This window comes from Pristiophorus japonicus, chromosome 1 (genome assembly GCF_044704955.1).
Source record: "Pristiophorus japonicus isolate sPriJap1 chromosome 1, sPriJap1.hap1, whole genome shotgun sequence".
Taxonomy (NCBI): Eukaryota; Metazoa; Chordata; class Chondrichthyes; family Pristiophoridae; genus Pristiophorus; species Pristiophorus japonicus.
The window spans coordinates 379085148-379104094 of NC_091977.1; the positions used below are offsets into that span (position 1 = coordinate 379085148).

The 18947-nt window shown below is 45.2% G+C and overlaps 1 protein-coding gene across 1 annotated transcript in view; it reads right to left on the bottom strand.

The window, feature by feature from the left end:
• Positions 1–10970: 10970 nt before the first annotated feature.
• LOC139266053 (polyamine-modulated factor 1-binding protein 1-like) overlaps positions 10971–18947 on the bottom strand; it is an 887264-nt gene continuing 879287 nt past the window's right edge. Inside the window, exon 29 of the mRNA XM_070883919.1 lies at positions 10971–11049. Within this exon, the coding sequence (XP_070740020.1) occupies positions 10971–11049 (79 nt within the window). The remainder of the gene's footprint in view (positions 11050–18947) is intronic.

An 18947-nucleotide genomic window follows, 5' to 3' on the forward strand; every position in this document is an offset into this window, starting at 1 on the left:
AAATGTTGAATCATTGTGAGTGGAGGTTAGAGATAGTAAGGGGAAAAAGTCACTGGTGGGCGTAGTTTATAGGCCCCCAAATAATAACTTCACGGTAGGGCGGACAATAATCAAGGGAATAATGGAGGCATGTGAAAAAGAAACGGCAGTAATCATGGGGGATTTTAACCTACATATCGATTGGTCAAATCAAATCGCACGGGGTAGCTTTGAGGAGGAATTCATAGAATGCATACGGAATTGTTTCTTAGAACAGTATGTTACAGAACCTACAAGGGAGCAAGCTATCTTAGACCTGGTCCTGTGTAATGAGACAGGAATAACAAATGATCTACTGGTAAAAGATCCTCTCGGAATGAGTGATCACAGTATGGTTGAATTTGTAATACAGATTGAGGGTGAGGAAGTAGTGTCTCAAACGAGCATACTATGCTTAAACAAAGGGGACTACAGTGGGATGAGGGCAGAGTTGGCTAAAGTAGACTGGGAACACAGACGAAATGGTGGCACAATTGAGGAACAGTGGAAGACTTTTAAGGAGCTCTTTCATAGTGCTCAACAAAAATATATTCCAGTGAAAAAGAAGGGCGGTAAGAGAAGGGATAACCAGCCATGGATAACCAAGAAAATAAAGGAGAGAATCAAATTACAAACCAATGTGTATAAGGTGGCCAAGGTTAGTGGGAAACTAGAAGATTGGGAAAATTTTAAACGACAGCAAAGAATGACTAAGAAAGCAATAAAGAAAGGTAAGATAGATTACGAAAGTAAACTTGCGCAAAACATAAAAACAGATAGTAAAAGCTTTTACAGATATATAAAACGGAAAAGAATGACTAAAGTAAATGTTGGTCCCTTAGAAGATGGGAAGGGGGATTTAATAATGGGAAATGTGGAAATGGCTGAGACCTTAAACAATTAATTTGCTTCGGTCTTCACAGTGGAAGACACAAAAACCATGCCAAAAATTGCTGGTCACAGGAATGTGGGAAGGGAAGACCTTGAGACAATCACTATCACTAGGGGCTAGTGCTGGACAGGCTAATGGGACTCAAGTTAGACAATTCCCTGGTCCTGATGAAATGCATCCCAGGGTATTAAAAGAGATGGTGGAAGTTATACAGATGCATTCATTATAATCTACCAAAATTCTCTGGACTCTGGGGAGGTACCATCGGATTGGAAAGCAGCTAATGTTTAAAAAAAGGGACAGACAAAAGGCAGGTAACTATAGGTCGGTTAGTTTAATATCTGTAGTGGGGAAAATGCTTGAAGCTATCATTAAGGAAGAAATAGCGGGACATCTAGATAGGAATAGTGCAATCAAGCAGATGCAACATGGATTCATGATGGGGAAATCATGTTCAACTAATTTACTGGAATTCTTTGAGGATATAACGAGCATGGTGGATAGAGGTGTACCGATGATATGGTGTGTTTAGATTTCCAAAAGGCATTCGATAAGGTGCCACACAAAAGGTTACTGCAGAAGATAAAAGTACACGGAGTCAGAGGAAATGTATTAGCATGGATCGAGAATTGGCTGGCGAACAGAAGGCAGAGAGTCGGGATAAATGGGTCCTTTTCGGGTTGGAAATCGGTGATTACTGGTGTGCCACAGGGATCGGTGCTGGGACCACAACTGTTTACAATATACATAGATGACCTGGAAGAGGGGACAGAGTGTAGTGTAACAAAATTTGCAGATGACACAAAGATTAGTGGGAAAGCAGGTTGTGTAGAGGACACAGAGAGGCTGCAAAGAGATTTAGATAGGTTGAGCGAATGGGCTAAGGTTTGGCAGATGGAATACAATGTCGGAAAATGTGAGGTCATCTACCTTGGAAAAAAAAACAGTAAAAGGGAATATTATTTGAATGGGGAGAAATTGCAACATGCTGCAGTGCAGAGGGACCTGGGGGTCCTTGTGCATGAAACTCTTTTTTTGGAGTCCTTGTGCATGAATCCCAAAAAAGTTAGTTTGCAGGTGCAGCAGGTAATCAGGAAGGCGAATGGAATGTTGGCCTTCATTGCGAGAGGGATGGAGTACAAAAGCAGGGAGGTCCTGCTGCAACTGTATAGGGTATTGGTGAGGCCGCACCTGGAGTACTGCATGCAGTTTTGGTCACCTTACTTAAGGAAGGATATACTAGCTTTGGAGTGGGTACAGAGACAATTCACTAGGCTGATTCCAGAGATGAGGGGGTTACCTTATGATGATAGATTGAGTAGACTGGGTCTTTACTCATTGGAGTTCAGAAGGATGAGGGGTGATCTTATAGAGACATTTAAAATAATGAAAGGGATAGATAAGATAGAGGCAGAGAGGTTGTTTCCACTGGTCGGGGAGACTAGAACTAGGGGGCACAGCCTCAAAATACGGGGGAGCCAATTTAATACCGAGTTGAGAAGGAATTTCTTCTCCCAGAGGGTTGTGAATCTATGGAATTCTCTGCCCAGAGAAGCAGTTGAGGCTAGCTCATTGAATGTATTCAAATCACAGATAGATAGATTTTTAACCAATAAGGGAATTAAGGGTTATGGGGAGCGGGCGGGTAAGTGGAGCTGAGTCCACGGCCAGATCAGCCATGATCTTGTTGAATGGCGGAGCAGGCTTGAGGGGCTAGATGGCCTACTCCTGTTCCTAATTCTTATGTTCTTATGTTCTTATGTTCTTGGTGCAAAGTAGGCTTTTTGCTGCTGGTGAATCTCCGTTGTTCCTCCCACAACAGCCAAAGAAGCACACAGCACAGACACACACGCTTTCAGTGCCTCTGAGCTTCCTCTCTCTCTGTCTCCTCTTCTGTGCATGTCATGATGACCCTTGACCTCCTGAATCGCAGGAATCGAGCGTTGCCATGCCGTTGCTAAGGACGGCTACACTTTACGGCAGAAAGTCAGAAAAAGTTAACGCCACTGCCCATTTGATATTGCTCGCGGTAACGCCCATTTTCAAAAATGTAAATTAGGTGTTTTGAGAATGGGCGAGAAGCCAGCGATCTGAAAACCCTTTTTTAATGCCCACACCGGAAATAACGCTCAAAAGTGGAGGTTCTAGCCCCAAGTCCCCTAGTTTTAGTTTCTCCTGTAAGTGGAAATATACTCTCTGCATCCACCTTGTCTAACCCCCTCATTATCTTATATGTTTCGATAAGATCACCTCTCATTCTTCTGAACTCCAATGAATATAGGCCAAACCTACTCAACCTATCTTCATAAGTCAACCCCCTCATCTCCGGAATCAACCTAGTGAACCTTCTTTGAACAACCTCCAATGCAAGTATATTCTTCCTTAAATCATTTCTTATATCCTTCCTTAAAACATTGGAGCAAGTTAAATAAATCTGGCCATGATGAGACCATTCTTGGCCTCCCGGGCAGCAAGTGCACCACTACTGGTACCACCTGCATCTCAGGATCCTCCTTCTCCTGCTTGTCTTCCATCTGCTTGTCCTCTTCTTCCTCCTCCTCCTCCTCCTCCTCCTCTGAAGAGACTGTGTTCTGTGTTTTATGCTAATCCTGCAGCTCCAATCCTCGCTGCTGTGCTAGGCTGTGCAGCGGGCTGCAGGTGACGATGATTCTGGAGACCCTGGCTGGTGCGTATTGAAGGACTCCTCCAGATCTGTCAAGGCATCTGGAGTACATCTTTAGCATGCCTATTGCTTGTTCTATGACCCATCCGGTGGAGATGTAGCTCTCACTGAAGCGTTCTTCAGCTTCAGTACTTGGCCTCTTCAAGGGTGTCGTGAGCCACATCTTCACGAGATAGCCCTTATCTCCAAGCAACCAGCCGGTAAGACTGTTTGGAGGTGCAAAGAGCTGAGGGAGGGTGGACTGTTGTAGCACTAAAGAGACATGACAGCTGCCAGGGAATCCGGCACACATGCATAATCATCTTTTTATGGTTGCAGACAAGCTGCACTTTGAGGGAGTGGAAGCCCTTGTGGTTCACAAACACTCCTGGGTGATGATGGGGTGCCTTGATGGCCACATATGTGCAGTTGATGATGCCCTGCACCTGTGGGAAGTCAGTCAGAGCTGCAAAGCCAAGCGCCTGCTCAGTAACACTGGCGTCATCAGTGGCAAAGTTGACATAATTGGCTGACTTGTGAAACATGGCATTGAACACCTGGGTGATGCATCTGTGGGAGGCCACCTGCAAGATCCTGCAAATGTCTGCTGCAGATCCCTGGCAGGAGCCTGAGGCAAAAAGTTGAGGGCGGTGGTGACATTGACAGCCACTGGTAAAGCGTATCCACCAGGACCTCTGGGCAGCAGGTCTTGTTCCAGTAAGCTACAAATGTCTGTGATGACCTGGCGCGATAGCCAGAGCCTCCTGAAGCAGTGCTGCTCGGTCAGGTTGAAGAAGCTCATCCTCTGCCTGTATATCCTGTGTGGGAGTATCGCCTCCAATGTGGTGTTACCCTGTGTTGGTCCCCTTTCTCCTGTGGAGCATCATGTCGTTGAGGAGAAGGCTGCTAATGTGGTTGCTGCTGCTGGTGGGGCTTATCTTGGTCCGATTCTGAGGACCAAGGTGAGATAGTATAAGCGGCACCCATGTGGTAGATGGCAGATAAAGTGGAGATGAAAGGGTCAATCCCTCAATGTTGTGATAGTGAGCAGCAATGTGGTGAGAGTGGCTTCCGAGGTTTTGTTTTTCATTCATGGGATGTGGGTGTCGTTGGCAAGTCCAGCATTTATGGCCCATCCCTAATTGCCTTTGAGAAGATGATGGTGAGCTGCCTTCTTCAACCGCTGCAGTCCATGTGGTGTAGATACAGTGCAATTCGACCTGCAAACTGCTGATACCTCAATCTGTGGAAAAAATGGAATGAGCAAGAGCCTTTCTATGAGGCAAGTACTGAGGTGTAATGTTGCAGTATTTATGTACTTTTCCCAGCTCTCAATGAATGAACTCGCCAATGGACACTGAAGGCTGGATTTTCGGCTTTCCCGATTTCGGGGTGCTAATCGTGGCGGGATGGTCCCGATACCGGCGGAACAAAGTTTGCGTTTCGACTTGAAATTTCGGCAAAAAATAAAGATTCATGATTGGGGGCATTAAATTAGCTGTTACACAACGGACTTTGTGTGCCCAAGCCAAAAATTGCGGCGTTAAAAGATGCCGGCCATGTTGCGCACGCGCAGTCTGGTTTTTGTTTTCCTGGGCACAGACGTTATTTCAGGGCGTGGCGGCTTACTCTGCACATGCACAGATGACCCGCCCGACTTCTGGCACCTCTGCAGAGATGGAGCAGCTGGAGGGCAGGCAGCGTGCCAGGCGTTTTTCCACAGAGGCTGTTGAGGCCTTAGTCCACGTGGTGGAGAGGAGGTGGACATCACTCCATCTGGTTGGGGGAGGGAGACCGCTGCCAACAATTTTCAAAAGGTTGTGGCGTGAAATTGTCCAGGAGGTGCCTGCGGCAGACACGGTTGCCAAAATTGGCACCCAATGCCGCAAAAAGTTCAACAACCTTACCAGAGTCATCAGGGTGAGTACCCTTCACATTTACGTACGCCTGCTATCCTTCCAACATGAATGTCAGACACTATGTGAAGTCTTACATGTATCTGCCCATTCTCAAAGTCTTGCAGCCTGTGGTGTGGGTTTCATAATGCATCAGAAGGCTGACTTCTCCAGCCATTGCCTCTTAATTAAGGATACACATACCCTCTTGTTCCCTAATCATTTAGAATGTTCCTCGCAATACACTCCCACTGATGATATAGATTTCATAAAGATCACCTACAGCCCCTACGCTACCTCCCTCCTCCCTCTCACCTCCTACCAATCGCTCACCAAGCTCATGCAACATCCACACAGGTTGAAGTGAAGACATTTGCACATTAACACAGTCTCAGCTATTGAACTACGGTAGGCATATGTGGCACAACAGGTGGTGTACCTTTCTGAACCCTTCCTATTTTTCTCATTGCAGGCGAAGCTCTCACACAACAAGTGTGAGCAGCGGCGGGCAGGCGGGAGTCCACTTCAGCTCCTCGATTTAACAGATGTGGAGGAATGGGTGTCTGCCTTCATTGGAGCACCAGCTCGGGCGATGCTGAGCCCCTTTCGGGTAGTGAGAGTATGTAAATGGATTCCGCAACTGATGGTGACTTCATTGAGACGTATTATGAAGTGGCATGGGGTCTTCACATGAAAATGTGCAATGCCACTTTCCTGCTATCACCCTGCTGCTAACCACACGTCTATTGTTTTCTGCTTGCAGAACAGCCACAATCGTGACAGGTGTCCAGGGAGCCATCGACATCTGGTCACGTGAGGATACTGCAATGCCTGAGCTGCAGAGCCCACCAGTTGGCCTGTCGAAACAAAGCACATCTGGGGATGAGCCCAATTTCCCTAGCTTTGAGTCATCGCAGACTCCTGGCCCCAGTTACCTACAGCTAGCTCTCTGGAGGGTGAGTCAGCAAAGTAGATCTCCTGAACAACAGGCAGACATGAAACTGGACTTGGTGGAAATGTCCAGGGAAAACACAGACATGCACCGTGAGTTCATGGCTGCATTGGATAGGATCCCAGAGAGCATCGACAAACTTTCTGTTGCGGAGGCAGCGTTATTCACTGTCGGTGCAACTCAGGACTCCAGCGAGGCCATCATTGCCCACTCACAGAGGCAGATAGCCTTCAGCAGCAGCAGTGGTGTTCCAGAGAGTGTGGCGCATGCCATTGATCACGTTGCAGCATCTACTGAATTGCAGGCACAAACTACGCTGCAGCTTTGTGATGTGATGCGGTCGATGACTGGTGCCATCCTCCCTGTGTTCCCCACTGTCCAACAGGAAAGGGGCAGTGTTGAAGCAGGCCAGCAAGTTGTGGAGGCACATCGTGCTCTGGATGTTGAGGCCCAGCCTCCGTGTGAGTCTCAGTTGCTCCCAGGAAATGGAAGGTGCTGCCTTTCTCAGGATGACAGCATTCCGGCTCCTACCACTGACTCTCCAACCATGCATCCTACATGGTACACACCCGAGCCACTAGTGACTGCTTCCACCGACGATGAGGTGCGGTAGTCCACAGCCGGGCCTTCCAGGCCAGAGCTGGTCCAGGACATCCTCATGTCTACATTGTCTGTCCCCTAACACAGCAGCCCTCAAGCAGCCTTGTTGTAGGCACTGACACCTCATTGAGGAGGAGCAGCAGGCATGGGAGGGGGATGAAGGGAAGGGGGGGAATCACAGACCAAGTCCCATTAAGGGGTGGGACAGTCCTTGCGGGTGTCTTGCTATTTTATGAGAATGCCTGTAAATAGTTGTTTTTTAATAATGCACTTGTTAAGTTACTTGCAGCAGAACGCTGTTTACTGTATCGTTTGGTTCTGATGGTTTATAGTCTTGTTTTGTTTTGTTGCGGGTGGATTGTTTGTTACATTTTTTATAAAAATGTCACTTTGACCCTTTGCCATTGGTGTCATGTGTATCATTCAAAAGCTCAGTGTGGATGTGCCTGTATGGTGGCACATAGTATGGTCAGTATTAGATGCGTCCCTCAGCTTCCTCCATTCAACCAAACCGGTCCGTTGTTAACCTGTGGAATTCCCTGCCGCAGAGAGTTGTTGATGCCAGTTCACTGGATATATTCAAGAGGGAGTTAGATATGGCTCTTACGGTTAAGGGGATCAAGGGGTATGGAGAGAAAGCAGGAAAAGGGTACTGAAGGAATGATCAGTCATGATCTTATTGAAGGGCAGTGCAGGCTCGAAGGGACGAATGGCCTATTCCTGCACCTATTTTCTATGTTTCTATGAGCTGGTGGCCTCCCCCGTGGATGGGGTGGCTGTGCAACTTGGGCCTCACCAGGCTCCTCGTCATCATCCTCCTCATCCTGAGGTGGGCCTGGATCCACACTGGAAATGTGGCCTCTCATGATGGCCAAGTTGTGTAACATGCAGAACACCACAATGAATTCAGAGACCTGTTGAGGGGAATATTGAAGGCTGCCTCCAGAGCGGTCCAGGCATCGGAAGAGCTGCTTGAGCACTCCAATTGTCTGTTCGATGATGTTGCTGATGGCTGCATGGCTCTCAATGTAGCGCTGCTCAGCTTCTGTGGTAGGGGTGGGAAGGGGGGGCCAAGAGCCAGGTGGCTAGGCCATATCCTTTGTCTCCGATCAGCCAGCCGTGCCCTTCCCTTTGTCGCTGAAACATTCGTGATTCACTGCCCTCATGCAAGATGAAAGCGTCATGTGCACTCCCTGGCTAGCGGGCATTCACTGCAAGGATGTGCTGTGTGGTATCCCTTTCAGTTTTTGAATAACTCTGTGTTGTTGAATGGTGCTCGCAAGGCGATGTGTGTGCAGTCAATGGCTCCTTGAACCCTCGGGAAGCCTGCAATTCTGCCAAACCCACATGCTCTCTCCTTCTGGCTGTCTCTGCTCATTGGGAACTTTATGAAGTCCATTTTTCGGATGTACAGAGCCTTTGTGACGTGGCAATGGAACAATGTGTAGCATATTGAGAGATGCTGCATTTGTCCCCTGCTGCGCATGGAAGAAGCCAGAGGTCTAAAAGGCCAGTGCCACAATCACCTTCACTGCGATGGGAAGCGCAGTCCTGTTGGTGCTGGATGTCTGTAGGCCTGCCTGCAGGTGCTGCCATATTTCGAAAGCGCAGCCTTCTCACACACTGCTCCTCAGAGAGCTGGAGGTATGAGCGTTGGTGCCAGTAAACCGGTGGCAGGTAAGGCCTTCTCCCCAGACGTCTTTGGCTTCTCCTCATCCGTGGCCCGACATGGGCAGCAGTCCTTCTTCTAGCTTAACGCCGCCTGGCAATAGCAATCAGAGTGATACACTGGCAAACCAGTAATGCCCCCATTAAATTCTCTCACTGACCTTGTAAGGACACTATAATGGCAGATAAAAGTTCCGTTTGCAAGTCGGAGGTTTACGCAGCGTGGTGTATGCAACCGTTGCATTCAATGTGACCTGCGATGTAGGATTCTCATTCCTCCATTTAATTACAGCAACAATACGGCCTGCTGCACCCTGGAACTGCCGTTTCTTTTAGATCTTTCCTGGGGCAGATGTTGAATGAGGCGTAGGGGTCGAATTTTCCATCCGGGACACCTGCACAGTGTTGCACAATGATTGACGTCATGATCTCAGTCAAACTGGAGGGCGGGGCGGTAAGTTTCTGCGGCGCCGCAAATCAGGAGCCTGGTAAAACCTGGACGCCTGGCATAACGGCCAGACACCACTTACCACCCCTCTGCAGCGCACACAGAGATGCAAAAGAGCGGAAAAGCCAGCCCTGAGCTTCACAGGGGAAACACCTGACCTCCGTGAATCCCATGCTCTTGCAGTAAAATTCACAAGCAGGTACTAAAATCACTCTCAAAGGTTTGTAAACAAGCACTTAATGATTTGTCTATCAAGGATGTCTGAAAAACATCCACGCTAATTCAAAAGCAAAATACTGCGGATGCTGGAATCTGGAATAAAAACAGAAAATGCTGGAAATCTCAGCAGGTCAGGCAACATCTTTAGAGAGGAAGCAGAGTTAACGTTTCAGGTCGATGACCCTGCGTCAGAACTGGACAGTGTTCGAAAAGAACACATTCTTAACAAGCACTGAAAGGGGGAGTGGAAGAAAGAACAAAAGGGAAGGTCTGTGATAGGTTGGAAGACAGGAGAGATTAGAGAGACAAAAGGGATGATGGCCCAAATTCAAATGGTAATGTCAGGAGTTAGAAAAACATTAGTCAAGATATGGTGTGAATGGTGGACTATTGACCAACTGCCATTAGAGACAAGAAGAAAAAAAGAAAGAAACAGGCTCTGAGGATGGGGGAGGGGGGGGGGAGCGGGGGGGGGGGGGAAGGGTGCCAAGGATTGGCAATGGTTACGCTCTGAAATTTTTGAACTCTATGTTGAGTCCAGAAGGCTGTAAAGTGCCTAACTGAAAGATGAGGTGCTGGTCCTCATGCTATATTGGCCTTGGATAATTTTTCGGGTGGCCACCTAAAACTGGTATTAGGCCCCTTGCATATTCTAACAAGGAACCTAATGCCTGCTTTGTGCCCCTCCAAGAAGTTGGGCTGCCCTGAGCAGTGCAAGTATCGGGCTTTCTTCGCTCAGTTTTCCAGGTGTAGGACCTTGCCACCATGGAAAAGCTAAGTTTAAATTATTTAAAAAAAAAATCTCTTGCCAGCCACGATCGTCTCTCATGCCGCAATTTTCCCCACCTGGCATTTATCTGAGGGCTGCTGACGGCAAGGCAAATGGTTCAAAATTCATGCATTACTATGGGCAAGCTGTCTGAGGAGGTGACAGGTGCCGGACAGCTCTTCTAATTTGTTGAACGAGGTCTCATTTCTATCCCATAATTTCACATTGTAGTGCTCATTTGGGCTGGGAAACTGCCTGTGGTGATAGAGAACTTCTAGACTGACTCTCGAAACATAGCGACACATCACATTAAGCTGAGCTTTCATTCCTACATGAATCAGGAATGCAGCCTTTACATTATGATGTTCCTCAGGGGATTGAGTTCATACTGAATTTCCTGTGAAATCAACTTTCTAGTGTAAATGTAAGTAGTAATTTTCAAGTACTTCAGTTAATGATGTTTAAATAAGTTTCCTAATTCTTCCTGCTGGTTTAATTGAGAAATAAATAGCGTACTTATCAGCAGAACATCTGGCTTAGTAATCTTATCACCATTGGATTTACATGTATATAGTTCTTAAATACAACCTGCAATCTGACCAGAACAGCAGCTGATTACAAAACCTTTTCAATCCTATTTATATGTACTTTAACCATCTGACATGTTATTAAATATGTGATAATATATTTTTTAAGCAACTATTAAATAAGCTATTTTAACCACATGCATGTGTTTCTTTCTTTTTTTACCTTCAACCACAATGGTTAAATTGTCCTAATTACTTTCAACCAGTAAAACATGTTATGTGCACTACTGTATTTGTTAATTGCAGAAATATTTCATTGCTTACACTTTATCCGCAGTTAAGTGGAAGACAAGTTGGTTTTGTTCTTTGATTTTTGTACCCAAAGTATCATTTGCAATCCTGAAAAGAGTAAAATATGTAATATTATTGCATAATTAAAAAAGGATAGTATAGATCTCTATTCCTGATGAATTTAATAAAACAGAAAATGTTATTTTTGTCTTGTTTTCTTTTCAAGTAGGAAAGACAGGTGTGTTTGTACAAATTGCTGAAAATGATCTGTCGCATAACTGACAATTTATGAATTTTTTGTTTACAATTCAAATAAAAATATACATATTTTTAATGCATGGTTTTATTATTGTGTGGTCAGGTTTAGTCTGACTAATTAAAATATTTCTTCTAGCCTGTTTTGTAAACTACATAGAAAACCGTGCCTCATCACAAGTCTCTAGATAATGCAATTACATTCTTTTAAACCTTTTGACTTTTGAAAGCAGCTAATAACTCACCTTCAGTTCATATGTAATACATTTTATTGATCTACCTCTAATATATACGGTGTTAAAATGTTTTAAAAATAAACCATATACTGGCTTCCTGTACTCCAGTGACTTGATTTTAAGATCCTTATCTTTGCTTTCAAAGCCCTCTATGGCCTTACCTCACCTAACTTTGGAATATTTCTCCAGCCATATGTCACAGCATACATCCTTTGTTCCTCTGATTCTTCTTCATCTCAAAGATTGAGACACTCTGTGTAGTTGCCCCAATGATATCACCTTCTCAGATAAGGGTGTCAGCCGTGGCTCAGTTGCCAGCACTCTCACTTTGGAGTCAGAAGGTTGTGGGTTCATAGTCCCACTCCAGAGACTTGAGCACCAAAATCTAGGCTGGCACGCCACTGCAGTACTGAGAGAGTGCTGCACTATCAGAGGTACCGTCTTTCAGATGCAATGTTAAACCAAAGTCCCGCCTGCTCTCTCAGGTGGACGTAAAAGATACCGTGGTATTATATCAAAAAAGAGCAGGGGAGTCCTGGCGAATATTTATTCCTCAATTAACAGCACTAAAACAGATTATCTGGTCATTATTCACATTGCTGTTTGTGGGAGCTTGCTGTACGCAAATTGGCTGCCGTGTTTCCTACTTTACAAGAGAGACTGCACTTCAAAAGTACTTCATTGGTTGTAAAGCACTTTGGGACATTCTGTGGTTGTAAAAAGCACTTCCTAAATGTAAGTCTTTCTTTCTTTTCTTTTTTTTCCCTTTCTGTCCTGTTTTCTATTACCACTGAAATCAATGAAAATGAAAATCGGTTTCTATAATAGGCAGCCGATCCCCTCCCAGCTCCATCTCCCATCAGCCCTCATCAGGCTCATCTCTATAAGATCCACCTCCTGTTCTGAGCTCCTTCATATTCAAACAATCTAAGCTTGCCTTGAAGGTCGCTGACGTCATGAATGGCACCCTTTGCTACGACACCACCTCAGCTTTGACATCCTTCTGATGTTCCAAATATTGTTATATGTTTAACCTCTTTTTTCTTTCCAAGGTTCTTGAATGTGCTGTTGCCACCCCAATCTATGCTTACTTCATCAAAAATTTCCACTTTGAATTTGGTGTTCATCAGGCACTAATGATACCCTCAGTGATTATGATCATGGCTGGTTATCCCTCCTTGACCTCCTCAACATAATCAACTATTCCATCCTCCATAATGTGGATAAATGTGAGGTTATCCACTTTGGTGGCAAAAACACGAAGGCAGAATATTATCCGAATGGCGGCAGATTAGGAAAAGGGGAGGTGCAATGAGACCTGGGTGTCATGGTACATCAGTCATTGAAAATTGGCATGCAGGTACAGCAGGCGGTGAAGAAGGCAAATGGTATGTTGGCCTTCATAGCTAGGGGTTTTGAGTATAGGAGCAGGGAGGTCTTACTGCAGTTGTACAGGGCCTTAGTGAGGCCTCATCTGGAATATTGTGTTCAGTTTTGGTCTCCTAATCTGAGGAAGGACGTTCTTGCTATTGAAGGAGTGCAGCGAAGGTTCACCAGACTGATTCCCGGGATAGCTGGACTGACATATGAGGAGAGACTGGATCGACTGGGCTTTTAGTCACTGGAGTTTAGAAGGATGAGAGGGGATCTCATAGAAACAGATAAAATTCTGACGGGACTGGACAGGTTAGATGCAGGAAAAATGTTCCCGATGTTGGTGAAGTCCAGAACCAAGGGCCACAGTCTAAGGATAAGGGGTAAGCCATTTAGGACTGAGATGAGGAGAAACTTCTTCATTCAGAGAGTTGTTAACCTGTGGAATTCCCTACCGCAGGGAGTTGTTGATGCCAGTTTGTTGGATATATTCAAGAGGGAGTTAGGGATCAAGGGGTATGGAGAGAAAGTAGGAAAGGGGTAATGAAGGAATGATCAGCCATGATCTTATTGAATGGTGGTGCAGGCTCGAAGGGCCGAATGGCCTACTCCTGCTTCTATTTTCTATGTTTCTAAGTTTCTATGTTTCTTCCATGATATCCCCTCTGAAGCCTACCCCCACTCCTGGTACCAGTTCTATTTGGCCAAATGGATCATCGCTAGTAAAATGTTCTCCTAACCCCAACATTTACCTCCGGAACTTTTAGACTTCCATCCTTATCCTTGTTTACCTGGGATCACTAGGTGTATTATCCACAGACATGGGCGGGGGGAGTAAATTGTTATGTCCATGTCCAATTTCACCCCCAAAATTTGTAGATAGCTAGACATTTCTCCAATTAGACATTGGAAAAATCGAATCAATCTTATTCAACTCCTGCCAAAAACTCTGCATCCTTGCTCCCAACTCACTCACATTGAACCAGATGGCATGCAATCTTCGTGTCCTGGTTAACCCACGGAAAAGGTCCATGCCTAATCCATCATTAAGTTCACTTGCTTTCACCTCCATGACACTACCCATCTTCAGCCTTCCATCACTTCCTCAATTGCTGAAACCCTTATCACATTTTCATTACCTTAAATTCAATTTCTTAAATGCCCTCTTAACCGACCTTCTGAGCTCCTCTCGACACAGACTCCTGCTCACCCATCAATCCTAACCTCGCCGATGACCACTGATCACAAACAAATAACAAAAATCTGTTTCCTCATTGATTTTTTTGGCCTTGCCCATCTCTCCCAGGTCTCATTCTCAGCCTTCACCCTGCAGCTCACTAACTTTGGGCTTCTATGCATCGCCACTCCTTTTCGTTCCATCTAATTCACTCCCTAAACTACTTCCTGCTTAAGGCTGTCTTTAAAAGCTTCATTTAAAAAAATTCTACTCTGCATTTAACAACAATAACTGACATTTTATATAACACCTTGAATGTAGAAAGCTCTCTAAAATGTGTCACAGAGGCAGACTTAGACCAAAATGGACATTGAGCCAAGAAAAGATATCGGGAGCTTATTCAAAGAGGAGGGTTTTCAGGAGAGTCTGCAAGAAGGAAAGGGAGATAGAGAGGTAGAAGGGTACAGAGAGAGAATTCCAGAATGTGGGAATTGCCGTTAAACGCACATAGGAACATAGGAAGAGGAATAAGCCATTGAGCCCCTCGAGCCTGTTCCACCATTTGGTGAAATCATGGTTGATCTATGACCTATCTCCATATATCCGCCTTTGGCCCATATCCCTTAATACCTTTGGATAACAAAAATCTATCAATTTCAGATTTATTATTAATAATTAATCTAACATAAATTGCTGTTTGCAGAAGAGAGTTCCAAACTTCTACTACCCTTTGTGTGTAGAAGTATTTCCCAATTTCACTTCTGAAAGATCTGGCTCTAATTTTTAGACTATGCCTCCTAGTCCTAAAATCCCCAACCAGCGGAGTAGCTCAATAATTTGCCTTCAATTCCTTTGGCTTCTACGTTAGTTAACAGTCTTTTATGTGGGACTTCATCAAATACCTTCGGAAAGTTCATATAAATAACATCCATAGATATTCCCCTATCTGTTACTTTAGTCACTTCCTCAAAAAATTAAATCAGGTTTGTCGGGCATGACCTACCTTTCACAAATCCATGCTGGCTTTCTCTGATCAGCTGAAAATTTTCAAGGTGTACAGTCACCCTATCCTTAATTATAGACTCCAGCAATTTCTCGACAACAGATGTTCAGTTAACTGGTCTATAATTCCTTGGTTTCCCTCTCTTGCCATTCTTAAATAGTCAGCAGAGTTTTGCATGAGCTGATGTTTACTGGGAATGGAAGATGGAAGGCCAACTAGTGGCAGTGTATGGGAGAGATGTTGGACAGATAGAGCTAGGTGCCTTCAGTGTACATATAGAAACTGACCCCCATGTTTGTGGATAATTGTAATCAATGGCCACTGTGATAAGAAAGAAAAGGGGGTCAAGGATAGGTTGCTCTGCTACACAGGAGGGCAGGAAAAAGAGTGCGAGAGCTATAGTAGATGGGGATTCTATTGTAAGGGGAATAGATAGACGTTTCTGCAGCCGCAATCGAGACTCCAGGATGGTATGTTGTCTCCCTGGTGCAAGGGTCAAGGATATCTTGGAGTGGTTGTAGGACATTTTGAAGGGGGAGGGTGAACAGCCAGTTGTGGTGCATATAAGTACCAACGATATAGGTAAAAAAATGGGATGAGGTCCTACGAGACGAATTTAGGGAGCTAGGAGTTAAATTAAAAAGTAGGACCTCAAAGGTAGTAATCTCAGGATTGCTACCAGTGCCACGTGCTAGTCAGAGTAGGAATCGCAGCATAGCTCAGTTGAATACGTGGCTTGAGGAGTGGTGCAGAAGGGAGGGATTCAAATTCTTGGGACATTGGAACCAGTTTTGGGGGAGGTGGGACCAGTACAAACCAGACGGTCTGCACCTGGGCAGGACCGGAACCAATGTCCAAGGGGGAGTGTTTGCTAGTGCTGTTGGGGAGGGGTTAAACTGATATTGCAGGGGGATGGGAACCTATGTCGGGAGACAAAGGGAAGTAGAATGGTGGCAGAAGCAAAAGATAGAAAGAGGAAAAGTAAAAGTGGAGGGCAGAGAAACCCAAGGCAAATCAGGGGAAGTCATAACGGGGAACAAAGAAATGGCAGACCAATTGAACAAGTACTTTGGTTCGGTATTCACTAAGGAGCACACAAACAACCTTCCGGATATAAAAGGGGTCAGAGGGTCTAGTAAGGAGGAGGAACTGAGGGAAATTCTTATTAGTCGGGAAATTGTGCTGGGGAAATTGATGGGATTGAAGGCCGATAAATCCCCAGGGCCTGATGGACTGCATCCCAGAGTACTGAAGGAGGTGGCCTTGGAAATAGCGGATGCATTGACAGTCATTTTCCAACATTCCATTGACTCTGGATCAGTTCCCATCGAGTGGAGGGTAGCCAATGTAACCCCACTTTTTAAAAAAGGAGGGAGAGAGAAAACAGGGAATTATAGACCGGTCAGCCTGACATCAGTAGTGGGTAAAATGATGGAATCAATTATTAAGGATGTCATAGCATCGCATTTGGAAAGAGGTGACATGATAGGTTCAAGTCAGCATGGATTTGTGAAAGGGAAATCATGCTTGACAAATCTTCTGGAATTTTTTGAGGATGTTTCCAGTAGAGTGGACAAGGGAGAACCAGTTGATGTGGTATATTTGGACTTTCAGAAGGCTTTCGACAAGGTCCCACACAAGAGATTAATGTGCAAATTTAAAGCACATGGGATTGGGGGTAGTGTGCCGACATGGATTGAGAACTGGTTGTCAGACAGGAAGCAAAGAGTAGGAGTAAATGGGGACTTTTCAGAATGGCAGGCAGTGACTAGTGGGGTATCGCAAGGTTCTGTGCTGGGGCCCCAGCTGTTTACACTGTACATTAATGATTTAGACGAGGGGATTAAATGTAGTATCTCCAAATTTGCGGATGACCACTAAGTTGGGTGGCAGTGTGAGCTGCGAGGAGGATGCTATGAGGCTGCAGAGCGATTTGGATAGGTTAGGTGAGTGGGCAAATGCATGGCAGATGAAGTATAATGTGGATAAATGTGAGGTTATCCACTTTGGTGGTAAAAACAGAGAGACAGACTATTATCTGAATGGTGACAGATTAGGAAAAGGGGAGGTGCAACGAGACCTGGGTGTCATGGTCCATCAGTCATTGAAGGTTGGCATGCAGATACAGCAGGCGGTTAAGAAAGAAAATGGCATGTTGGCCTTGATAGCGAGGGGATTTGAGTACAGGGGCAGGGAGGTATTGCTACAGTTGTACAGGGCCTTGGTGAGGCCACACCTGGAGTATTGTGTACAGTTTTGGTCTGCTAACCTGAGGAAGGACATTCTTGCTATTGAGGGAGTGCAGCGAAGGTTCACCAGACTGATTCCCGGGATGGCAGGACTGACCTATCAAGAAAGACTGGATCAACTGGGCTTGTATTCACTGGAGTTCAGAAGAATGAGAGGGGACCTCATAGAAACGTTTAAAATTCTGATGGGTTTAGACAGGTTAGATGCAGGAAGAATGTTCCCAATGTTGGGGAAGTCCAGAACCAGGAGTCACAGTCTAAGGATAAGGGGTAAGCCATTGAGGACTGAGATGAGGAGAAACTTCTTCACCCAGAGAGTGGTGAACCTGTGGAATTCTCTACCACAGAAAGTTGTTGAGGCCAATTCACTAAATATAGTCAAAAAGGAGTTAGATGAAGTCCTTATTACTCGGGGGATCAAGGGGTATGGCGAGAAAGCAGGAATGGGGTACTGAAGTTGCATGTTCAGCCATGAACTCATTGAATGGCGGTGCAGGCTAGAAGGGCCGAATGGCCTACTCCTGCACCTATTTTCTATGTTTCTAAATATCAAAAAGGGCCACATTGCAGCAAAATTCTATAAGGGCAAAATGTATTAAATAGACAAGCCTGAAGTCTCTGTGCCTCAATGCGAGAAGTATTCGTAATAAGGTGGATGAATTAACTGCGCAGATAGCAGTTAACAGATATGATATAATTGGCATCACAGAGACATGGCTCCAGGGTGACCAAAGCTGGGAACTCAACATCCAGGGGTATTCAACATTCAGGAAGGACAGACAGAAAGGAAAAGGAGGTGGGGCAGCATTGCTGGTTAAAGAGGAAATTAATGCAATAGTAAGGAAGGACATTAGCTTGGATGATGTGGAATCTGTATGGGTGGAGCTGCGGAATACCAAAGGGCAGAAATCGCTAGTCGGAGTTGTGTACAGACCACCAAACAGTAGTAGTGAGGTTGGGGACAGCATCAAACAAGAAATTAGGGATGCATGCAATAAAGGTACAGCAGTTATCATGGGCGACTTTAATCTACATATAGATTGGGCTAACCAAACTGGTAGCAATACGGTGGAGGAGAATTTCCTGGAGTGTATTAGGGATGGTTTTCTGGACCGATATGTCGAGGAACCAACTAGAGGGCTGGCCATCCTAGACTGGGTGACGCGTAATGAGAAAGGACTAATTAGCAATCTTGTTGTGCGAGGCCCTTTGGGGAAGAGTGACCATAATATGGTAGAATTCTTTATTAAGATGGAGAGTGACACAGTTAATTCAGAGACGAGGGTCCTGAACTTAAGTAAAGGTAACTTCGATGGTCTGAGACGTGAATTGGCTAGGATAGACTGGCAAATTATACTTAAAAGGTTGACGGTGGATAGGCAATGGCAAATAATTAAAGATCACATGGATGAAGTTCAACAATTGTACATGCCTGTCTGGAGCAAAAATAAAACGGGGTAGGTAGCTCAACCGTGGCTAACAAGGGAAATTAAGGATAATATTAAATCCAAGAAAGAAGCAAATAAATTGGCCATATAGAAACTGAGGACTGGGAGAAAGTTAGAATTCAGCAGAGGAGGACAAAGGTTTTAATTAGAAGGGAGAAAATAGAGTATGAGAGGAAGCTTGCTGGGAACATAAAAACTGACTGCAAAAGCTTCTATAGATATGCGAAGAGAAAAAGATTAGTGAAGACAAACGTAGGTCCCTTG